At 33.1% G+C, this 26,117-nt stretch overlaps 1 protein-coding gene and 1 long non-coding RNA gene across 4 annotated transcripts in view; one reads left to right on the top strand and one right to left on the bottom strand.

Moving 5' to 3' along the window:
* LOC105711505 (uncharacterized) overlaps positions 1 to 3,708 on the bottom strand; it is a 163,235-nt gene extending 159,527 nt beyond the window's left edge. For all 3 annotated transcript variants that reach the window (XR_010336662.1, XR_010336660.1, XR_010336661.1), the window contains exon 1: positions 3,461 to 3,708. This is a non-coding gene — a long non-coding RNA (uncharacterized LOC105711505). The remainder of the gene's footprint in view (positions 1 to 3,460) is intronic.
* Positions 3,709 to 3,900: 192 nt separating this feature from the next.
* MANEA (mannosidase endo-alpha) overlaps positions 3,901 to 26,117 on the top strand; it is a 33,587-nt gene continuing 11,370 nt past the window's right edge. The window contains exons 1-3 of the mRNA XM_012444297.3: positions 3,901 to 3,980; positions 10,803 to 11,384; positions 23,568 to 23,677. Coding sequence (XP_012299720.1) covers positions 10,841 to 11,384; positions 23,568 to 23,677 — 654 coding nt within the window. The 5' untranslated portion in view covers positions 3,901 to 3,980; positions 10,803 to 10,840. The remainder of the gene's footprint in view (positions 3,981 to 10,802; positions 11,385 to 23,567; positions 23,678 to 26,117) is intronic.

Below are 26,117 nucleotides of genomic sequence, written 5' to 3'. Positions count from 1 at the left end.
CTGTTTGTTTTTAGGTTTGCCAGATTCAATTTCTATTGCTTAGAAAAAATAACTCTGCTTAATGTAAGTAGAGAGAATATGGACAGAAATTGATTTCTCATCCTCAGTGAGAGGAGTAATGAGCAAAGGTACAAAATGGCATATGGCTAGGAAATGCTATAGGACAGGGGAAACCTATAGGATAGGGGAAAACTAGATATGAAATAATCAGGAGACAAACAATGGGGCCCACTAAAATAGAGGCAAGAAAAAGATGTTTGAAAGTATAACTGCTGGCCTAGGTCTCAGAAATACAAAGACTCTTCATGCTGATCCTAAAAGGTAAGATAAATGACTGCTGCTTTTCTAGTAGCAAGATAGGATTAACCTCAAAGATTTTGTGGGGCGGGGACTATGATTTTAATGAATGCTAATTAGGAGAAACTAAAGTCTACCATTAGTTTGTGTTAGAATCCTTCCTGACAAGAATTTGACAAAAAAGAAAAAAAATGTGGATTTTTTTTTTCTATTTTTCCTTCTTTGTATCATTTTTGTCTTTGGACTCTCAGTGATTGATTACCCCTGATGCAACACATTTAAAATGTCTATTTACTATACAAATGAATTTATATGCAGCCCTTTTTCTTTCCAAGAAACCATCTAATAGATGAATGGCATATTCTTCCGGTGCTGTATTTTTAATTAAAAATACATAAATATGAGCTTATATTAAAAAAATTGCACTACAGAGAGTAAAAAAGAAAATGCTCCTTCATTCTCCTTCCCTTATATCACTATAGGTAACAATACATATATCCTTTCAGATATTTTTATATATCATACATGCACATATATAAAATTTATATTAATATAATATGAACTTCTCCTGTAAGTATTAACATACTAATCCCTTGATCATTTATCTTGGGGACCTTTCCCATCAGTACTTATTAATTTACTAAACTCTACATTGTTTACATTCAGAAAAATATTGAACTAATTAAAAATATATGTATATATGAGAGATAAATAATTGGATATGGCAATTATTAAAGCCATCCCATATTTGAAAATAAAATCAAGATTCAGAATGTAAAAACATTACCTATGTGATAATTACAACAAAACATTGTTTCCTTACTTTCCGGTGATGTTGAGTGAAAAAAAAAACAAAAAACATAATCTACATAAAAACACTTCGTGAAAAAAGTGATGTGGAAAAAAAAAGAATATTAACAACATTATTTCTATTACTGCCATCTCAACATTCTCTGACAATAGCAGGGGACAGGTAAGCATTACCAGATGAGGCACTAGCAGCAATTCTAATCCAGTTTATAAACACCATTGTGCAATGAATCTAACATACACAGAGGGTGATGCAACGAGAATCTACTTGTCCTAATTTATTTACACTGGCAATCATGAAGTACCCAGTTTTTAAGCAAGTGAGTATCCATTAACATTTATAAAATAAAATTCTCTCCCTCTCCTTCAATGTCAGAAAATGTATTAATCATTCCCATAAATATATTTGAATAGGAAACAATGATTATCTCTGTAGATGCAGAAAAAGCATTTAATAAATTAAACTGTCACTCATGGTTTAAAAAAAGCAAACAACAAAAGTTATGAACTGAAAACAAAACACTTAATAATCTTGATAAAGTATTTACCAAAAACCCACAGCAAACATTGTACTTCCTTATAAAACTTTAGCAGTATTGCAGTAATGTGAGAAATGGGACAAAAATGCCATTACTACTTACATTAAACATTGTATTGGATGATGTCTTAATAAATAAAAGAAAAAACTGAGTAAGTAGTTTGAAAAGAGAAAAAGAAAGAAAGAATTATTCTTATTCACAAGTAGTATGATTACCTATATAAGGCATCCAAAGATGTAACAAGGAAATAAAGCAAACAATCAAAAAAATTCAGCAAAGCTTCTGGAGATGGTACCAATATATAGAAATTGATGCTCTGTTAATACAATATTACTAAACAATTAGAAAACATAGTTTAAAGAGAGAGATCTGACATTTTAGTAATAAAACTAGGAGGCAATATAATGAAAGATATTCAATAAATTACAAAGCATAATAGCACATAAAGTACCTGAATAAAATAACAATACCATGTTCATAGATAAGAAGACATTTCACTAAAATAAACTCTAAAGTCAATTTTCAAGTTCCATATAATGCCCAATTAAAATCCAATTATTTTAATGGATCTTGGCTGGCTCATCCTAAAATTTAAATGAAAGAGTGAGGAGCCAAGTATATTTAAGGTAATTTTAGAGAAGAACCATTAGGAGGAGGTGGTTGCAAAATGTTGCAATACATAGAGTTGAGTGCATGGGTGTTTATTATGTTATTATTTGTCCTTTTCTGTGTCTAAAATTTTTTATAATTGAACTTTTAAACTTGTAGAAGAAAGAGAATAGTTTATCATCTTATGTTGGGAAGAATCTTGTAAGCAAGAAAGCAAAAAGCATAAAATTATGATGTAAAACATTATTAAATTCAAAAAGCTGTATACTGAAGTATAAAGCTTTTGACCATCAAGAAACATCATAAAAACTGGACAGTCCATAAACTAAGAGAAGACATTCGCAACATATGTAACTTACAAGAGAGAATTAAACTAGAAAAAAATAAAAATCTACAAATTTTCAAAAGCAAGCAATTTAATAAAAAAAGACAAAATTATGAACAGGCTTTTAGCAAAGGGGAAAATGCAAATTAAAAGAGCAATCAGATGCTCTTGCCAGCAAAAACTTAAAACTCTGACAATAGCACATGTTAAGGATAATGATGTGCCAGTCTAGTTAATGGGAAATGGACTTGTATATAGACGAATCACAAAACCTCTCAAAACCTAAATGGGTAGTGAAAAAAAGGGAAAAAATGATTCATATATAAAACCAGGAAAATTGTATTTTTACGGAACTGTACATATATAACTATTTTCAGAAATGCAAGGGAATGAGTAATATAAAATTCAGCATAATGGTGAAGGGAAAAAAGGAGATGTTTTTAGAGAGGCCTTTCTAGAAGGCTTCATAAAACAGGTTTTTTTTTGTTTTTTTTTTTTTTCTTAAGCTCTGTAGTGGGTACCTGGGCAGTTTTCATTTTTCTTCTTTAAGATAACACATAAGATATACTCATATGTATACTTCCTAATTAAAATAGGTGTAAAAATTCCAGTGAACTTTTAAGGAGAGCTCTTACAAAACTGTTCACATCAGCATGTTCTAGCTCGAATAAGGATTTCCTGTTACTATTGCAACCAAACAAAATATAGTATTTTCTTGTTTTCTGAAGCTAATGTAAGATGGAAACCCTCAGTTGTAATCCCATTTCAAAAGTTCTTGCTCTTCACATCTGACTTCTCTTCAATTACTTCTATTATTTCAGTACCGATGTAATTTTACAGAATACATTCCAAATTAAAAACGCCATCTGCATGTGCCTACCTTGGGTTTCCAAGTAAAGTTCTATTCTTTAAAAAATCAAAACAGTTCCTCATCTTAAAAAAATTTGAAAACCAATGTACTCGGGTTAAAAGCAACTTTTGAACGTTTCACATAAAAACAAACAAAAATACGTCCTCTGTAAGTTAGAGCCTCCCAACAGACCGTTTTTAAGGGCAGTAAGTTCTACTTGCAGAAATAGGACAGGAGCGTAGTCTGACTCCAATGCACGTCTTCAATTCTGTCCTTCATCCGCGCCCCTCCCGCCCTCGGCGTCCCAGACGCGCGATGGGAGGCGCCGGGAGACGCCGAGCCCCGCCCACTCCCTGACCCCGCCCCCGCCCCCGCCCCCGCCCGTCCCGTCCCGGAGGGGGTCCCCGAACGCCCTGCGCGCGCCTTCGGGAGGCGGGCGGGGCTGGCTGCGCTCGCGGCGCGGCGCGGCGCGGCGGCGGTCGGGTCGGTGTTCTGAGTCTCAACCTCTCCGCTGGCCGAATCCCTGCAGGAAGCCGATTCCCCGACCCAGGTGAGTAGCTGCAGGATTCGGGCCCGTGGAGGCGGCTGCGGCAGGCACGAGGTCCACTGCGGGCGCCTGCGCGCTCTCCCGGCAGCCAATCTGGTGGCTGCTTTCCTGCTAGTGCCCTTTGACCCGGCGTCCCTCTGGCAGGCAGCTGCTGGCGCCGAGCGGCGAGCCTAGAAACCTCAGATCAGCTAATGCTGTCACTCTTACCCCTGTGTTAGTCTGCGTTAGTTAGTTTTACTGCTTTTTACACTACTTTATCACCCATCCCACCGGCCTCCTTGCCGCCTCCTCTTTGGGACGGAACCTCCTTGTCTCCCTGGCAAGTTGGAAATTTCGGGACGGATGGAATTCTTTTTCAACACCTTCTCCTTGTGCCTCCAGACTGCCTCTGGGCCTTGAGCAGACCGGGAGAGTGGAAGGACGGAGGCCTGCTGGGTTCAGGGTGCAGAGGAAAGGTAGCTGTCGCCTGTCTCAGCGCCTCTGGGCATCGGGAGGAGACCACCGGATGGCGAAGCCGCTGGAGATGCTTTTTCCATTCACCTGTTAACGTGTTTGGCACTGTCATCTTAGACTCTTACCCTTTACTAGTAAAGTCTCGGGATGCAGCAGTGCTGAATTAGTGTTTCTGTTGTTCCTTTTTCCAAAGAAGCAACTTGAAGTACAGGCAGTTATAACTCTTTTCTTTTTATTGTTGCAAGACCCTACGGATAAGTGTCAGGGGAAAGTGTGGAAGTGCTATAAAACAACAAGGGGCGGGGGGATAATGTTGATTATGAACTTGAAAATAAGAAAAATGGGACTGGAATAGGCTCTTCGCGTTAAAGTATTGAGGCAGTAGTTTGAAATATATATATAAAGTAAAACCTAGATATTGGTGTTACCGTGTCTCACTGTTTGCAGATCACTCTCATGACAACACATCTTTGTATCTCACCTGAAAAAACTAGGGTGCTGTGAATTTGTGGATTTTCAGGCTCAATGCAGAAAAACACCCTCTAAAACAAACAAAAACAGCAATTAAAACACATTTCCAAAGCTGTTGCTGTTAATCGTGTGATAAATAGTGAATATATAATCAGAAAAATAGAATAAGCTGCCTTTAGATTACGATTAGGCTACAGTTTATGAAGTAGGTAACACTTAATCACTGTTTATTAAGTACATAATCTTTAATTGGAAACATAACCATATAGCAGCAGCTTTCATCTTATGTCACAAAAATAACCGTGATAAATCCTTTAAATTTGATTTGTCTAATACCTTAAAGAAAGTAGAATAGCATGAGGCCAAGAACTTGAGTTCTTGAGCCAGACTTGATCTGCTCTTTGCTAAGTGGTTAACATCAGCTTGGTTGCTTGGCCATTTACTAGCCCAGAGATTTTGAAAAAGTTACCAACTGCTCAGTTTCGTCATCTGTATAATGGGGTTAAAAATTCTGCTTCATAGGTTGTTGTGAAGATTAGAATGGAAGGATGAAACTATCCCTAATTGAATTTCTGTTAACCAGAGAGTACAAGTATTTACAGTAAAACTAATCTGGGCAAGGAAGCCTTGGTACAGAAACTGATTTTGAAAGTTACAGATGTGTCTTCTAGTATTGGGTTCTGTTTATCTCTGGTGGCTTCATACAGAATAAATTTAGAAGAAAATTAAAAATAAAAAGCACCAGAAGCCTGTGTGATTTAATTTAGTTGATAGTAATTAAAAAGGGCAGATTTTTGGCTTTTCTGAGTTACATGATAACAGCAAATAATTTTTGAAGTACTAACTCATACCACCCTGCTTCTGAATCTCTTGGAGTCTCGTAGCTAGCTGGATATGTCCAATAATTTTTAATTAAAATTCACTAAACTTCAAATCAGTATTTCAAAGGATTAAATGCACAAATCTCACAAAATAGAAGCTATAGCTTCAAAAGAACCTATTGTGTATGAGTAATGTAAAAAGGCTTTTGAGGAGAAAACAGATTTTCAGTAGCCAATACTTTGAGTAGGTTCCTGTTTTGGAAACATACATCTGCAATTAACTTGCATTTTTTTCCTTATAGTGACATAAAACTTTTCTTTTTTTGAAGCTAAATTAGTTCCTCTACCCCTTTCCTGCAATATCAGATATTTTAGGGATCTCAAGGGTCATTGTGGTTTTGCAGTGTTGAAGATGATTTTTTCTATTAAATTGGATTTTTAAAATTATTGGATCTTTATGATTCTATATAATATGTTCAGTATACACTGTAAACTTATCAAGTGTGTTAACTGTCAGTAGTCTGTCTATATATATGTGTATGTATACACACACACACATATATATATACACACACACATACACATATATATATATACTGCCCAAAAACCAATCAAACACCAAAGAGCCAGAAACTCACTTTTTTAAGCTGATCACTTAATGAACACTATGTGAAAGAGATGATATATTCTACTAGAATGGGAAGATAAAAGACTCCATATCTGAAACTTAAGGAGCAATCTAGTAGGGGATATAAATGCATGGCATGATATAATCCATAAGAAATGACAATTTAAAAAGTAAATGCTGTTAACAATAACATATGAGGAGTAAGTACTTTTCACTGTGGAATCATGAGAGGTATCAAGAAGAGGCAGCATTTCAACTTTGACTTGAAGGTGACTGATATTTCAATAGTTGGTCATATAGAGAAAATAGGCACTTAGAATAAAATGTGTTACATTTTAATTGCTTGCCAGACAACCATATTTAATCATCATCCTAAACAGTTGCTCACATTTATTTAGCAAGCCACATGTTTCTGAGAGTTTTACAATATTAACTGATTTCATCTTCACAAAATATGAGTGGAGTTATAACTCATTTTATAGGTGAGGAAAGGAACTCAGAAAGATTAGGTCAGTTTTGTAGGTCAGATAACTAAAAAATGGCACACCTGGAATTTGGACTCAGGCATTTGACCTACGGAGATCATATTTTTAATCTCCATGTCCATCTGTGTTTATTTAGGTTGAGATGACTTATTAAGCCAGAGCCAGTAGATCCTCTCTTAAAATTGAGCTTGTGTGTCATCTATAATGATGTGGTAAACACACATTTTAACTGAATCAATGAAGTAATGTAAAATGAGAAGACAGAGGGATCAGCTTAAGAAATTACATTTATAGGCAAGAGAGAGATAGAGAGAAAGAGAAAAAAAAACAGCTTCCATAAATGGACATTTTGTGCTTTGTATTCATGTGTAGATCCAGAAAATGAACCTAAGAAAATGTTTAAAGTTTCCATTTTTTCCTATATTTCGTCACTTTTCATTTATTTATAAATTCATTAGTATTTACTGTTTGATTAAAACATTACTCTTTCAATTTGTCTTCCATGATTCACAGAACAGTTTTGTTGTTAGGCAAAACAGATACCCTCTTTTTTAAGAAAAGGCTAAGTGACTTCCCGGGATCACACAACTAAGTCAGCATGACCAATTTGAATTTACATCTTCGGATTTCAAGACCAATATTCTTTTTATTATATATCTTGATCTTTCATGCATCTCACCATATAGCTGAAGTCAACATTTCAAAAATCAATGCCTTATTAATTTCTAAATCTGTTAGTTGTTTCTCCTTTCTCTGTAACTCTTGCAACATTCATTACCATTGATTTTTTGCTTATAGAATACCTACCTAAACTTCTTCCTTGTGAAGTATTATGTTCTAGTTTTAGACAACAGAGTAAGAAAGTATCACTGTCTTACCCAGACATAACTATTTTACATGTTTATTTCCTTCCGTGTGTATCTTTAATATAGTTGATATGATATTACATCCAAAATACTATTTTTGCTTCATATCTCATCAAAATTCTCCCTTTCTTTAAGCAAAGGGAAGTATTTATTGTGATGTCAATAATTTGAAAATTTCAGGACAACAAATTACAGTTGCACGCCAAAATGGTTGTATCATCATTTTATATCTATTAGTGCAACAGGACTGCCACAACTCAAATGTAGAAATTTCACTTCCTAGAGTCATGCAGTGCAGGGTCTGAAAGACTTTATGATTTGGCCCTTTCCAGAAATAAGGAGGTATGTTAACAGCTCATATCCTTCAATTTACTGCTGGGATAAATAGCACAAATATTTTCTGTGTATTTTTCCTGCACATTCACCAAATGGTAATGTTTTACTACATTTGCTTACCATTATACACACACACACACCTTTACCTATTATATGTTGCATTGCATGTAAGCATTTATGTAGTGTATGTATGTAGTGTGCATATATGTATGAATATGTGTGTATTTATGTGTGTGTGTATCCCCTTTTAATATATTGTCTGATTCTTCCTCATGATTAGTTCTGGATTAATTTTTAACAGGAATACCACATCAGTGATTCTGTGTTTTTCTCAGTACAGCTTCTCTGGAGACTAATGGTCATACTTATTTACCCAAAATTAACTAATAAAGTCAGTTTTGATCACTATAAATTGGTGTCTTGGTAGCTTTTCCACTGTTATTATGTCCCCATTTTTAATTAATTAGATATCTTCTGGAGGAACATTTTGCCAATATGTATATAGTTATTAAAAAAAAACCTCCAGACCCGACTACCTATTCCTTTACTAAAAATTCATTTACATAGGTTTTTATTAGAGAGGGAGGGAACTGATGTGATAGAATGCAGGGATGGGGAAGAGTTAGGATACAAGGTAAAGTGTCAGAAAAGGTTTAGTAATCAATATTGTTTCCCAAGAGTTTTATAAATTTTAAATACATGTAATTATGTATATATAATCATAGATATTTATATTATATGTAAATATATGTATGACATGTATGTATCCATATATAACATAAAATGCTTAATAGGTAAATACATATGTATGTGCATGTGTACATATACACATGTATAGGTACCTGCATGCATTGATATATATGCACAGTATGCATATTGTGTATATATATAATATACATGCGTGTTCATATGTGTGTGTATATTTTTATATATATATATGCACACCATATTTACTTAAAGTTTGAAACAGACAAAACACAATTAACTTTAGTTAGATATGCTTGTGTAGTGGGAAAACTATAAAGAAAGATGAGGCATAATGGTAAACACGAAAGTCAAGCAATTGCCCTTAGGCAGGGAGAAGAGCAGGACTGGTGATTCAGAGGGAATGCAAGAAGTGGAAAGGAGCTTTTAAAGCTGGCAGATTTCTTTTTGAATATTTACTTTATATGTTTTAAATTAGACACGTCTTTTATACTATCTTTTGTATTATTCTTTATATTTATATTATTCACTATTCACAATTAAACAAGATTGACCTTAAAAATAATTCTTATGATTTTAGCTGTAAAAGAAATATACTTGGTTAGTTTAGTGTTTCTTACACACACATATAATAGAAGCAGCAGTTTGTAGGAAGTTTTGCTTGTCTGACTTTTTTATTAGAGTTAGTCCGTTTTAACTTAATTCTCTAGAGTAACAGCACATGATATATCATAGAAACTCATATTTTATAAATCAGTTAATGTCAGCATTGTGCCAAATACCTTTCTAATAAGAAATTTGTATATAAAATATTTGAATATTTCAATCATAAGATGTATATGTACTTATATAATATACTCTCACATATATATATATACACACACACACCAATAATGTGTTTTCTTAATCAGCCAAGAAGCACTGCACTAATATGTGTCCATAAACATACTTACTAAAACAAAAGCACATATAATACCATTTTAGAAGTTATAAGTTACTGTTTATAATCTCTGTTCAGTAAGATTTTCAGAGTCATAAATTAATTTTTTATGTTTTGAGATGTTTTCTTGCTCTATCACCCAGGCTGGAGTGCAGTGGCACAATCATGGCTTACTGAAGCCTTGACCTCCTGAAGAAATCCTTCCTTCTCAGCCTCATGAGTAGCTGGGGAACACAGGCACATACCACCATGCCTGGCTAATTAAAAAAAAAAAAATTTAGGACTGGGGCCTCCCAAAGTGCTGGGATTACAGGCATGAGCCACCATCCCCAGCCTAATGAATTGTTTTAAAAAATTGGGAATATCTAACTGGTGGTTTTCTTTTTTCTCTACTGTCATTTAAAAAATTTTGTCTGATTCTGTTTTACTTCAAAATGTTATTTAAAATGAGTAATTTTCCCTTTTATGAAATTGTTACCCTAGTTAAAATAATTTTGGAAAATCTGTTTAATGACTGGGATTTTTATACACTCATAAGTATATCCTTTTTATTAACTGTGATTTGTAAATTTTACACTTAGATTTAGAAAATTTTAGTTCAGGCCAGGGTTGTGGGGACTCATACCTGTAATCCCACTAAAGTGAGAGGCTGAGACAGGAGAATCCCTTGAGCCCAAGACTTCAAGACCAGCCTGGTCAACGTAGAGAGACCCTGCCTCTACAATAAAAAAAATGATTTTTTAAAAGAAAATTTTAGTTAATATACATAAAATATTCCCTTTCTACGTTCAGTATACATGTAATCTGTTCAAGTAATGAAAACCTTATTTTAATATCTTAAATACAATTTCCTAAGGGTTCGTCTGACTAAATGTAGTTGGCATACACGTGGTGATATATCCAAATGAATATTGTCATTTATTCTAGCCATAGACTCTTTTTGTAGACATTGATATATGATGATATAATTAATATCATACTGTACTTCCTTAATTTTACCAATATATTATGAAATCAGTTTTAATTCAACACAATAAAATTTATAGATTTTACTTTTCATGTTGAATACATTAGAAAATATTGTTGATAACACTAATTATCTTTTTTCAATAAATTGCAGCAAAACACTTACTACTTTGGAGTTTAAAGTATGTCATCATGGCAAAGTTTCGGAGAAGGACTTGCATCATTTTGGCACTTTTTATTCTATTTATTTTCTCTCTGATGATGGGTTTAAAAATGCTGAGACCAAATACAGCTACATTTGGAGCTCCTTTTGGACTTGATCTTCTTCCAGAACTTCATCAACGAACTATTCATTTGGGGAAAAATTTTGATTTCCAGAAGAGTGACAGAATCAACAGTGAAACAAATACCAAGAATTTAAAAACTGTTGAAATCACTATGAAACCTTCCAAAGTCTCTGAACTTAACTTGGAAGAACTACCACCTCTGAATTATTATCTACACGTATTTTATTACAGTTGGTATGGAAATCCACAATTTGACGGTAAATATATACATTGGAATCATCCAGTGTTGGAGCATTGGGACCCTAGAATAGCCAAGAATTATCCACAAGGGAGACACAACCCTCCAGATGACATTGGCTCCAGCTTTTATCCTGAATTGGGAATTTACAGTTCTCGGGATCCTTCTGTCATAGAAACTCATATGAGACAAATGCGCTCAGCTTCAATTGGTAATTGATTGTGTGTGTGTGTGTGTGTGTGTATGCATATAAATTTTTTTGTGTAAGTTTAAATTGCTAATCAGTTTCCAAATTATTATTAATTATAGTGTTAAGCTCAAACCTCCAAATTCAACTATATATATTATCTTAAACATCCAGGCAACCACCTTTAACATTGTCCTTAATGCCTTAATGTATATTGTTTAATTTTTAAATTTTGGACCATTTCTGAATATATTGTTGATTTCTAATTTAATTCACTTTCTCAATTTTATTAAATTATGATGTACATTAAATACAGTGAATTTCTCACTTTAAGTTTACAGCTCATTGATGTTTCTCAAAGATATACACCTGTATGAATACCTCCCCAATCAAGAAGTGAAATATTTCTGTAGCCCAAAAAGTTTCATCATGATTCCTTTATTCAGGCCCACCTTCTCCCCCACTGCTGAAAATTGTATACATATCAGCTGGATCTGATTTCTGTCAGATCTGATTTCTGTTAGATCCAGAAATGGATCTGTCTTTTGCTCAGCACAATATTTTGAAAGATACTTAACTATCAATAGCTTAGTCATTTTTATTAATGAGTAATATTCTATTATATGATTTTAGCAAATTTGCTTTTACATTCACCTGTTGATACTGGGGCTGTTTCAAATTTTAGGCATGTAGCACATAATTTAGTCTTGCTTTTCTGTTTAAAATTATTCTGACAGTGTCTTCTTTCTTAATGTCTGTTTATTTTCATTTATGTTTAATGTAAAAATGATATGATTTTAAATCTGCCATTTTTCTGTTTGTTTTCCGTTTGTTCCACCTATGTTTCTTTTTTTCCTCTTTCTTCCTTCTCTTACACTATATACGTGTATTATTCTATTTTCTTCTGGCTTATGTTTATTCATTCATTTTATTTATTTTATAACTATGTAGCTTTTTAACTCAACTGATTCTTATTGTTGTTCCCACCTCTTCTGACCTTACTCTTCCCTTTCCTTCTGGTATTCCAATTATATATATATTTAGATAGAGTTATATTGTCTCACAGGTGAATTATAGGAAAAACATAACTTGGTGCCTCAAAATTCTTCAGTTTGTTAATATACTCTTTGTAAAACCTTCCAGTTTCTGCTTTATTTATCTTGTTAGTTCCCCTACCAGTAGAGCTAGAAGAAGAAATTGGGTGTTCTTACATTTTTCTAGCTCTACATAAAGGCATAAATTCACCGTGGAGCTGCTGTATATAGAGAGAAACACAAGAATCTTTGATGAACAGAACACCATAGAATTCTGTAAATCTATATCAGATATGTGCAAGATATCTTGTTTTCCTTGTATGGACTAACTTTTTTCCAGTAGTTATAAAATTTAACTTTCTAGTATACTTAGAGCTTTAGTTTCTATGTTCTATCTGTATTATGACATAAAATAGGCTTGGGCAGTTAAGATAGCATTGACTTCTATGTGGTCAGTATGTATGTGTGTGTCTGTCTCTATTTTCTATTTGGAAGAATCTTTTCAAATGATATTTTTCTGTTTTTTACAAAATATTTGTATAACATTTAAGTCTTTATTATTGTTTCAAGACTGCCTTGATATGGCTAAAAAACTATGCTAGATTGACAGAGAAAATCGTTGTGGTTGAAAGTTTTAATTTTCATTTGCAAATTGAATAGTATACAATGATGGTTTTTTTCTCCTCCAATATAAATATAATTATTATATGAATACCTATTTATAATATATAAACATATATAAATAATATTTATAGTAAATATAAATTTTAGATATAAATAATATTTGTGTTATACTATGTTTGGGATAGTTTGTAGTCAAGAAGAAAAGTTTCAGTTAACATGTTTGTGCTGATCTCATATTTATAAAGACCTTTTCCCCTGTATAATATTTTACTATTATATCATATATAGGAACATTAATTCTAAACATTTACAATAATACAGTCATTTTGATTTTAAATGTTGACATCTTCACTGCTGATAGAAATATTTTACTTTTTAATGTATTTTTCTCCTAGACAAAATTAAAAAGAAACCTTGATAATAAAAGTAACATAATCAATTTATAAATAAATACTTTCTTAATGAGCTAAATGTTGAATTATACTCATTGTTAGCAGGCAAAAAATAATTTGACTGTTGGAATACTGATTGAAAATCCTACTTTAATCCAGAGAGCTGGCATGCTGACTCTGGCATTCTTTGAATTGAAGAAGTAGTAAATAAAGGCTATATAAGTTGTTATATGGTTGACTATGCTTTGACTACATATTTAACATTCATATTTTTCCTTTGATATAAATGGCCTACTTTTTATCTTAAATTGAATTGTTGTATGAAGTAATTATACTGTTGTATCACAAATTGGTTGATTTTCTGCTTTTACAATTAGAAATGTGATGTGCATAAATCCTAATGGCTCAACCCTTCATTGAAAAGAATGATAAAATTAAACTAGTAATGTTATGTTTAAAATCCAATTATCATTATAATGTATCAGATACATTATAATAGCATGTGATAGATTTGTATCCTTTTCAAGTCTTTTAAGTAGAATATTGCATATCATGTATTCTGTCCTCTTGTATTGCTGTATTACAAATCTAAAAATACCAGATGAATACCTTCTTATTTTATACAGTTTTCTAAAACCTCAGTAGATTAGTCAGAAAATGGCCTCCAAGGTGTCCACATCCTAATTCCCACAATCTGTGAATATATTATGTGGCAAAAGAGAATTAGGGTTGCAGGTGCAAAAAGTTGCTAATCATCTGAACTTGACATGGTATTATCCTTCATTGTTTGGGTACAGATAATCTAGTCACATAAGTCCTTAAAAATAGAAGAAGAGGGAAAAGAGAGTCAAAGGGATGCAATGAGAGACTTGACCCATTTTTGCTGTCTTTGAAGATAGAACAAGAAGTTCATGAGCCAAAGAATGTGGTAGCCTCTACAAGCTTGAATGTCAGGGAAAGGGATTCTTTCCTAGAGCCTCCAGAAAGGGATGGCATCCAGTCCAACACCTGGCCTTGATCTTGGCGTATTAAGACACATGTCATCACTTCTGACATGCAAAACTGTAAGATAATAAATTTACGTTGCTTTAAGCAACTAAATTTGTATTAATTTGTTATGGCAAAATAGAGAACTGCTACATTTAGCAAAACATAATGTTCTCTATGAATTTAAAATTATCTTCCCTTTCTTTCGGTTTAGCACTAAATATTGTTTGACTTTCCATGACGTTCCAAGTTTGTGCTAGATTCTGGGGACAGAAAGATGAGCAAGTTCTTCCTTTGTTTTCATCATTCTCGTTTCACAAACACCAGATGGATGTCAACATTAGAATATTTCCTGAAAGTATGAAATATTTGTTTTAGTAAGGTTGCAGTTCTTATTTCTGAATTTTCTGCCTTAAAAAAATGTGTACATAAAAGTAGAAGTTACAGTGTGATGAATTAGATGCATAATTAAATATACTTAATAACATCAAATATGATGTCATAAATTTTCCTTTTATAACAACTATTTGCATTAAATTCAAAGTTTACGTTTATGACTGTGGAGTGGTGATATTCCATAAAGCTTTCATATTGCTATAGATGCCTAACCTTTGGTTTCATTGATTTTCCCTAGAAAAGCATGTGTATTCTGCTGTTGTTAAATGAAGTACTTTATAAATTTGAATTGGTTCAAGTTCTTCCTAGTATTAGGTCTTCTCTATCCTTGAAGATTTTCTGTCTACTTGTTTACTGTCTGCTGGTAAAGGAATGCTGAAGAGTCCAAACAAATTTGTGAATATGTCTGTTTCTCTCTTCAGATCTGTCAGTTTTTTCTTCATATGTTGCAAAGATCTTTTGTTATGTGCATTAAACATTTAGGATTGTTAGGATTTTTGGATAATTGAATAATTTCTTACTATATAATATTCCCATTTATTTCTGGTAATTTTATTTGTTCTGAAGTCTGCTTTGACATTAATATAACTGTCTAGTTTTCCTTGATTAGTGTTTGCTAGGTATATCTTTTTTCATTCTTTAATTTTATCTATGTCTTTGAAGTGGTTTTCTTGTACATTGCATATGGTTGGGTTCTCCTTTTTTTAATACAACTTGAAAATTATATTTTAACTTGGTGCCATTATACTATTTGTACCTAATATGATTATTGATATGGTTGGATTGATTAAATCTACCATCTTGTTGACAGCTTCAGTTTTATTCTTTGTTTCCTTTTTTCTTTTTTTCTGTTTTCTTTTCCACTAGTTGAACAATTTTTATGATAACATTTAGTCTGCAGTATTTATTTATCATTTATAACTTTTTTCTTTTTTGTCATTAACTCAGAATTCTCCAAATATATCTTTATATAATCACACTCTACTTGCAAATGATACATGCTTCGTGTATAATGTAAGGTCTTCATTACTGATATTCCCAGTGTGTCCCTCCCATACTTTGCTATTGTCATAATTCTGTCAGATAAGACATGATATTTTACTATCATTGCTGTAGACCAGAGGTTAGAAAGCATTTCTGTAAAGGACCACCGAATACATATTTTTCATTTTGTGAGTCCCTCACTCTCTTTGCATACTGCACTCAGCTCTCTTATCGTGTGAAAATGGCCATAATCAATAAATAAACAAACATATAGATGAATTGCCCTGCAAAAGGCAAGATTTGGCCCCTGGGTCATAGTTTGCTGATCACTGCTTTTGATAATCAGTTGTTTTTCATGGTTATTGAAAGTAAGAATTTTTTTTACATTTATTTCATTTCCAGTTTTCCCCTCTATATTTTAATGTAGATCTAAGTGAATGTCTAGTATCATACTTATTTCTCTCTTAAAAATTTCGTTTAACTTTTCTTGTTTTACTGGTCTCCTTGCAATGAATACTTTCAAATTTTGTTTGTATTCTTTATTTTCAAAGATGTTTCATCTGCTGTGGAATTCTAAATGGGCAGGTTTTTGGGAATTGTTTTCTTTTGGAATTTTGAAAATTTACTCCATTTCTTTTTTTCTTCTTTTTCTTCTGTCTTCTGTATTTCATGGTTTCTGATGGTTAGTGTGCTGTAATTTAAAAGAATCTTTTTATATCCTCATTTTCCTGTATGGATATGTTCGTCGTTGTTGTTTTCTGACTGCATTTAATTTTTTTCTTTTTTTCTTTTTTTGTATCTTGGTTTTTAGTAGTCCGAAAATGTTATGGTTAGTTGTTATTCCTGTTGCCTTTGGTATTTACCCTTCTTGGTATTCTCTGAATTTTTTAATCTATTGCTTTGTGTCTTTCATTAATTTTGCAAAACTCTTAGTGATTATTTTTTTCTTTTTTTGAGAAGGAGTCTTGTGTCGCCAGACTGGTGTGCGGTGGTGCAATCTTGGCTCACTGCAGCCTCTGCCTCCTGGGTTCAAGCTATTCTCCTGCCTCAGCCTCCCGAGTAGCTGGGACTACAGGTGCGCACCACTACTCCCAACTAGTTTTTGTGCTTTTAGTAGAGACAGGGTTTCACCATGTTGGCCAGGATGGTCTCGAGCTCCTGACCTTATGATCCATCTGCCTTGGCCTCCCAAAGTGCTGGGATTACAGGTCTGAGCCACCGGGCCTGGCCCGATTATTTGTTTCAGGTGAACCTTCTACCTCTTCTGGGTTTCCATTTACATGTGTACTAGAACTTTGATATTTATTTCACAACTACTAGATGCATTGTTCTATTCTTTTCCCCAGTCTTTTTTCTCATTATGGTAATTTGGGTAAGATAATTTCTTTTGACTTGTCTTGAAATTTCCTGATTGTCTCCTCAGCTCTGTCACTGAGCTTATTAAAGGCCCTAATTCATCTTTTTAAATAGTTTTTCATCCCTGGCATTTCTGTTTTATTTGTACTTTTTTTTTTTTTTTTTGAGACTGAGTCTTGCCCTGTCAGGCTGGAGTACAGTGGCTCCTTCTGGGTTCTAGCAATTATGTGCCTCAGCCCACCAAGTAGCTGGGATTTCAAGTGCCCACCACCACACCTGGCTAATTTTTGTATTTTTAGTTGAGGTGTCATTTCACCATCTTGGCCAGGCTGATCTGGAACTCCTGACCTCATGATCTACCCACCTCAGCCTCCCAAAGTGATGAGATTACAGGTGTGAGCCACCGCACCCAGCCTGTTTTATTTGTTCTTTTTTTTTGTTTGTTTTCTTCATTTTAAAGTTTTTCTTTATCTATTTCTTTTTATTATTATTATACTTTAAGTTCTGGGGTACATGTGCAGATCGTGCAGGATTGTTACATAGGTATACACATGCCATGGTGGCTTACTGCATCCATCCCCCTGTCATCTACTTTAGGTATTTCTCCTTTTTTAAAAAAAATTTTTTTAAAAGCTCCCAGATGCCTTTAATATGCATCCAAGCTTAAGAACCACTGATAAAAAAACATAGGAAATATACAAAATCCAATATATTTTTCTATATGCCACCAAGGACCAATTACAAAATATGATGCAGAGAAAATTCCACTAATAACAGTATAAAACATTCATATTAATAGAATTACCATGTGATTCAGCACTTTTAATTCTAGATATATACACCAAACAATTTAAATCAGGAGCTCAAGGAGATATTTTTACACTCAAGTTTATATCGTTATTACTCACAATATCAAGAGTTGGCAGCCAATTAAGTGTTCATGGATGAATGAATGGATAAACAAAAATGTGATATATATTATTTGATAGAATATTATTGAGTCTTTAAAAGGAAAGAAATTGTGACTCATACTACAACATGAATGAAACTTGATGTTAAGCAAAATAAGCCAGTCACAAATGATCACCATTCTAACTGGTATCTCAGTGTGGTTTTGATTTGCATTTCTCTAATGACTAGTGATTACAAGCATTTTTTCATATGTTTCTTGGCCTCATAAATGTCTTCTTTTGAAAAGTGTTTGTTCATACCCTTTTCCCACTTTTTGATGGGGTTGTTTTTTTTTTCTTGTAAATTTGTTTTAGTTCTTTTTTTTTTTATGAGTTTTACCTCTTTTTTTTATTGCATTTTAGGTTTTGGGGTACATGTGAAGAACATGCAAGATTGTTGCATAGGTGCATACATGGCAGTGTGATTTGCTGCCTTCCTCCCCTTCACCTATATCTGGCATTTCTCCCCATGCTATCTCTTAGTTCTTTGTAGATTCTAGATATTAGCCCTTTGTCATATGGGTAGATTGCAAAAATTTTTTCCCATTCTGTTGGTTGCTGGTTCACTCTAATGATAGTTTCTTTTGCTGTGCAGAAGCTCTGGAGTTTAATTAGATCCCATTTGTCTATTTTGGCTTTCATTGCCATTGCTTTTGGTGTTTTAGTTATGAAGTCCTTGCCTATGCCTATGTCCTGAATGGTATTTCCTAGATTTTCTTCTAGGGTTTTTATGATGTTAGGTCTTATGTTCAAATCTTTAATCCATCTGTTGTTAATTTGTATAAGGTGTTAGGAAGGGGTCCAATTTCAGCTTTCTGCACATGGCTAGCCAGTTTTCCCAACACCATTTATTAAACAGGGAATCCTTTCCCCATTGCCTGTTTTTGTGAGGTTCGTCAAAGATCAGATGGTTGTAGAGGTGTGGCATTTCCTCCAAGGCCTCTGTTCCATTCCATTGATCTATTTCTATTTGTTCTTACAGTTCCCATGTCTCTCCTGAATTTTCTTACCAAAATTGTGTGTTAGGTACTTTTCCCATTAGATCCTTTAAGATATTTATTACAATAATTGTAAATTCTCTCTCTGATGATTCTAACATCTGTCTCGTATGTGAGTCTGGTTCTATTGATTGCTTTGTCACATGGCAGTGAATTGTTTTTTCTTGCTTTTTTCTGTACCTTTTAATGGTTTTTTAAAGGTATGTCACCCTGAGTAGGACAGTGATAGTTGTGTTTATGTCTGAAAATGATCTAGCCTTTTTTTCTCTTAAAGTTTTAGTTTGTTTGAGATGTTTAAAAGAGGCACTAAGTTTCCTATGAACATACAACAAATTTTTAGGGACTCAAGGTATCCAAGTTTATCTATAATTATACTGTCTTCTTGTTATTAAATGTTATTTATAGTCACTTTTTAGGTGTTTTTACTTCGTGCAATGCATTCTCTCATTTGCGCTTTTTGAAACAAACATTTGGATTATCAAGTGAACTTACCCTTCATTTTACAGATGTGGAAACTTAACGTAAAATAATTTATCTAAAGATATATAGCTATCAAGTAACAGAATAAGGACTCAATTCTCTAGGCCTATCTGATTTTTTTACCCTATATTCTTAACTATTACTTGAATGTATCACTTTACTAACAACAAAAAAAATTTGACTATCAGTTATATTGAAAGTCCTGTAATAAGGGATATGGAAGGATGACATGAGCAATATGACATGATTGTTTGTAATTAGTTTGCTAATATTTTAAGATTGGACTTCAAAGAGCATCCTAGAATTTGCTAAGTAATTAGGATGACAGAAATACACAGTAGTAGATTTTACTTATAAGTGATACTCAGTTGGCTTTTTTATAGATACTTCTCTGGTTACTATCAAGGATTCATGGCCATTGTAAATTGCCAGCACTCCTCAGAAGTAAGACAATCACTGGCATGGTTCCCAGGCTAGTATTTATTCAGTACTGTAGATCACTGTATAATGATTAATTGGAATATGGATCACAGTATAGGGATAGAATTAGATATCTGGAAGTCATAATTGATGCAATAAAGAAGCTGAAACATAACATTGTAAGAGAGAAGAAAGAATATTCCTCCCAAGCCATATAGAATACTTGCAAAGAGGGTAAAAGGGGAAGAGAAATTACTAGACCAAGAATGAGGTGGTTAGTTTATTAGGATAATTAGAATAATCTGGCAGTGCTGTCCAGTAGAATTTTCTGTGATGATGAAAATGTTCTATATGTGTGCTGTTGAATACAGTAGATACATGGTCATATGTGGCTATTGAACACTTGAAATGTAGCTAGTTGATTGTGCAAGAAAACTAAATTCTTTTAAATTTTAATTTATATGGTAGATCTGGGCTTATTTTGGATAGCATGAAACTAGAATGTAATCAAGCTGGAGGAAAAGAGTAAAGAAATGGTGCAATGGAGATCATAGTATTAAGTTGCAAAAGATCTGCTGGCAAGGTGGCTCATGCCTGTAATCCCAGCACTTTGGGAGGCCGAGGTGGGCGGATTATGAGATCAGGTGGGCGGATCATTGAGACCATCCTGGCCAACATGGTGAAACCCCGTCTCTGCTAAAAATACAAACATTAGCCAGGTGTGTTGGTGCACTCATGTAATCCCAGCTACTGGGGAGGCTGAGGCAGGAGAATCATTTGAACCTGGGAGGCAAAGGTTGCAGTGAGCCAAGATCATGCCACTGAACTTCAGCCTGGTGACTGAGTGAGAATCCCATCTCAAAAAAGGGAAAAAAAAAGATACAAAAGATCCTGTGTGTACGTGTGTATGCATACTAGGAGAGGGGTATGGTTGAAGAGGGAGGGAAAAATGTGAGAAAAAAACAGAACATTGTAGTTGGACTAATATTTATTGAATACTATAGTCTATTAAATGGAATTTTATTTGTGTACCTGAAGTATATCATGAAAGGTAAGAATTACCTGTGTTGTGATGGTGAGGCCACAGAAGCAAGAAGTTAACTTGCCCTTAATTCATGTAGCTGAAAACTGGTGAGATATTTGAATACATGTTTGAAGCCCGTGCATATTCTACTATACTGCCCTGCCTCTCACAAAAAGAAATGAAAAATAGTAGATAAATTAGGAAAAGGACAAAAATAACAATTTTCTGAATTTTTCAAGGTAAGTGCTTTTTATCGTTTCTCTTTTAAACTATGAAGGTAATTTTTTAAAAGTATATGTAATGGCAATATCTAAAGTTTTCCCAGGTTGTTTATGTTGTCTTGTTTCTGCTGATTCTTGTGCATGGTGTTTTATTTCTTTGTGTTCTTCCTTATCTTTGATTATATACTATTTATTGTTTTTTTTAAAAATACCTTTTGTAAATAATTTGAGGCCCAAGAAGAAGATGCCTTTGTCCAGAAAGGATTTTCTTTTGCTTTTGCCTGGTAACTGTTTGGAATACCATTTCTGGGTTACCTTAAATTAGGTTTAAAGCTAGAGGACTGTACAAGCATTGTGAACCTATAATTTAATTCACTGTTTTGAGAGTTGGTTTACTTCTGTTAATTTTGCTTGGGGGAAACAGATCCTTGCTTACTTATCTTTCTGGGTTCACATTTTTCCTTCAATTTGGCCAGGAAATTTCTTACACTTTTCAGCTCTTTGACTTTAAGACATTTTCTCCCCATGTTTTATGTAATAATAATGGTTATTTTCATGGAGAGTGCTTGGTCTACTATTAGACCAACTGTTATTTTAAGCTAGTCCACTATTATTAGAAACAAGAGTCTTGTTTTATTTTTACTTTTATGGAAAAATACATTGCTTATAATTTACATGTGATTCATGGCATAATCTTTCTGTTTAATATTTATTTTTTTATAATTTTTTTCTTTTTTGCATAAAATAATTTTTTGCTGGTCTCACATTGATACAACTTTTGTTGTCTTTGATACAACTTTTGTTGTCTTTCTTATTTTCATTGGTGATATTCTTCTTATAAGCTGGGCTAGTAATCTTACAAGATTATAAGTGATTGCTTATAAAATGCTGGATTAATTGTCTCCAGACACTTTTCTCACCAGCATTCCTCTCTAGGCTGTGCCTCCCTCTGGCTAGCCAGAGTTTCCCCGAAGCCTCATATGTAATAGGTTGTTTTTTCCATCTTTTGTTCTAGTTGCCATTCTTCTTTTCAGAGTAGATAGGGGACATAGGCATTATTTTTCTGTTAACTTTGATTTTGTTGCCCTAGATGGGACTTATTTGAACATGGCATGGCTAGCACAGAACTTAGGTCTTAAAATGATGTAGTTTTCTGGCAGTTTCTTAACTTCAATTTCTTGGTTTCCACATGCTTCCTTTTGATACCATTGTTACTTATTTCCCTGCCTTAAAGAGTCTATTGATTTATCTAGAAATTAGTGCCATCTTTCTAATGACTGCCCATTTCTTTCTGTATATAACGAGGCTTTGAATTAATTGATCATAAATATTCTGTCTCTAGTTTGTGATTTCCATGTAATTTATACTTCTAACAGGTAATTTATCAGTTTAAAAATAAGTAGGCAGGCACTACAGAGAGGAGCAATAATTATTTTATTATGTTCGAATCTTCTGTTAAAAGATGTTGATCTACACAAAAACAGCATACAAATGTTTATAGCAGTTTTATTCATAATTGCCAAAAATCAGAAACTACCAAGATGTCCTTCATTAGGTGAATGTATAAACATACATACAGTGGCATATTATGCAACAGTAAAAAGAAATGAACTGTCAAGTTATGAAAAGATATGAAGGAATCTAAAATACAAGTTGCTAAACGAATGAAGCCAGTTCTAAAAAGCTACATACTTTATGATTGCAACTACATGACATTCTGGAAAAGGCAAAATTATAGGCAGTAAAAAGCTCAGTTATTGCTAGGGGTGAGGGGGAGAGGGAACAGGGTTGAATCAGTATTGCACAGCGGGTTTATAGAGCCTGTAAAGCTGGTTTGTCTGCTACTGTAATGGAGGGCATACGGTATAATGGAATTGTCAAAACCTGTTGAACCGTACAACACAAAGCTTGAACCATAATGTAAACTATGGACTTCAGTTAATAAAAATCTTTCAATATTGGGTCATCAATTGTAGCATATATACCACACCAATGAAAGATGTTAGTAATAGGGAAAACCATGTGGAGGGTGGGGGCAGGTAGGAAGAAGAGTACATGAGAACTCCATATGTTGCTATTTTTATGTAAACCTAAAACTTACTCTAAAATAAAAGTCTGTTAACTTTTACAAAAGCATATTAATGCCTTTTTATGACCTAAAGAGGTCATAAATATTGACAAAGAAATCAAATAACCTTATGTAATCTGAAGGAACTTAACAAGACCACTTTGTGTAAATATGTTCTTTTATTGTTAACTATTTGGTACTTACTATGCCCTTTTAAGAATATCTGCATTCATGTTCCTGTCTTTTCCCTTTGTTTTTGGTCTTTCCTATTAGGTGTACTAGCCCTCTCTTGGTACCCACCTAATGTAAATGATGAAAATGGAGAGCCTACTGACAACTTGGTACCTACTATTTTGGATAAAGCTCATAAATATAACCTGAAGGTATTTTATTTTATTTTCAAGATATACATAAGTTAATTCTTTTGGACAAGAGGATAGTAATAACATTTTTGAAATAGTTATTTTAATTAAAAATGATAATGACTTAGAATCTTTTAAATACTATATTTCATACAGAAAATTTCTGTAATTAATAGGAATTTCAGTCTTATCTAAATTATATTTTAGATTCTTTACTGTGTTTCTAATCATATTTTATATTTATTTTTTTATTTTATTGTAGAAAAGAGAAATTGAAAGGTTCTTTTGTGAAGATAATACAGTAGTGAAGATTTATGTGTCTACATGTCTTAGATGTCAAACATCTACTAAAATCTAGTAGTATTGCCATATAACTTTACATATTTATAAAGTAGTTAAAAAATAAACTTACTCAAATATTTTTCAAAATCCAATTTTCATTTAAACCTTATTTAACATGCACACACATACAAATACACACCTGTGTACATATAGAATACAGGTGAAAGTTTGAAGATATTGGAAAATCAAATATATTTGTTGCAGAAATTAAGGTGTGTTACAAATGAGGGAACATTTCTCATAGTCTAAGATATTATTTCTTTCATAAATTAATGAATCATGGAAACCAACAGGAGTGATGGTTAAAAGGAATTAAATAGCACTACAAAGGAAAATTTTCTACTAAATAGCAAGTAAATAAGCACTGTTTTTAATATCCAAAAATACTTTTTAAAAATTGGTCATGTATTAGATAGCAACATTAATTCTAATAAATTCACAAAAATTATAACCAGAAAGAGATTTAAAGAATCTAAATTGACTATCCTAGAAAAAAATATATAAAAGGTAATTGAACAAATGTCTTCCCCAAAGTACCAGGTTTACTTGTCAGTTGTATTCAGAATAGTTGATTTTTATGATAATTGAAATACAGTGTCAACTATACTCATTATCTATTGCTGCGTAACAAATTATTCCAAAACTTGGTACTTAAAACAATAAACATTTGTTACCTCACACAATTTCTAAGGGTCAAGTATCTGGAAGTGGGGCTTAGTTGGGAATGTCTGGTTCAGAGTCTCTCAAGGAGGTTACAGGCAAGCTATTAGCTGGTGCTGCAGTCTTCTGAAACTGGAGGATCCACTAACAACTTTCTCAGTGATGGTTGACAGGCCTCAGTTCCTTGCAGTAGATGAACTGGGAGACTCTGTACTTCTATATATGGGCCTCTGGCTTCACTATACGAAAAGATCTGAGAGAGAATCTAATATCGGGGCTGCAGAATTGTTTTGTTGTTGTTGTTGTTGTTGTTTTTTGACATAAATCTTTGCAGTGACATGTTATCACTTCTGTCCCATTGGCACAATGTGGGAGGGAACTGCAAAGTTGTGAATACTAGGAGGTGGATGTCAGGGGGGCCATCCTGAAGAATCACAACCACAGAAAAATTCTGAATTCATTCTACAATAGCACAATTTTTATTTAAAAAAGGATAGAACAAGAAAGAAACTTAGAGACTGATCTCACCAATAAAGATAGATTGAAAATTCCTAAAGGAGATTTTGATAAGAAGTGTTTATTAGCAAGGATTTAAGAATGGCTCTAAGCATATGAAATCTGAATCTAAATTCAGGCCTACATTCAATCTGGCTCAACCACTTTGTAGCTATATAAATGACTCATGTCTCAGTTTCTTCATTTCTAAAATGGAAATAGCAAGAAAACCTTCCTTACATACAGAGTGCTTATAAAGAATAATATATGAGATAATAGATATAAAACATAGATTCCTGTCTGGCACAGAGTAAGCACTAAGTAAATAAAACTTCACTGGTTATTTAAAGAAGGTAAAACATGATCATCTTAACAGATACTGAAAATTTTAGTAAATAAAAATTCATTGTTAATAAAGTCCTTAGTAACCAAATTTCTTTAGTTTGATAAAGGGTGTTTCTTAGTATCTTATTTCAAACACTATGTCTGATGGAGAAAAAGTAGTGTCATGCTCATTCAACCAAGATCAGCACAAGATTGTGATTTAGTACTGTTAAGGAGATTCTAAAAGCAGTTTAACTAAAAAATGCAAAAAGAAATAGTTCTAAATAGAATGATTTTGTTTTCTTTGCAAATGACAAATACCTACAAAACTCCTGAAAATTGTCTAAAAACTATTAGAAATAATGAGTTTGTAAGGTACCCGGAATGAAACTATGTACAATTCAGTAAGATTTCTATATTACAGCACGAAATGGCAAATAGTACATTGAAAATAACATCAAAAATGTATGCAAAGAAATCTTTAGCATTTTATCAAAAGATAAGAAAAAGCTGCATATATGACATTCCGTGACTTTTGATAAGAAGATTCAAATTGCAGAAGTAGTCAATCTTGCAAACATTTCTATTTCTTTTAATAACATTTATAAATTTAATGCAATCATAGTTAGAAATTCTAATG

The sequence above is a fragment of the Aotus nancymaae genome, unplaced genomic scaffold (assembly GCF_030222135.1).
Source record: "Aotus nancymaae isolate 86718 unplaced genomic scaffold, 86718_ANA_hifiasm-v0.15.2.pri h1tg000040l, whole genome shotgun sequence".
Lineage (NCBI taxonomy): Eukaryota > Metazoa > Chordata > Mammalia > Primates > Aotidae > Aotus > Aotus nancymaae.
The sequence above is the reverse complement of the archived record's forward strand: the minus strand, read 5'-3'. Positions and strand labels throughout refer to the sequence as shown.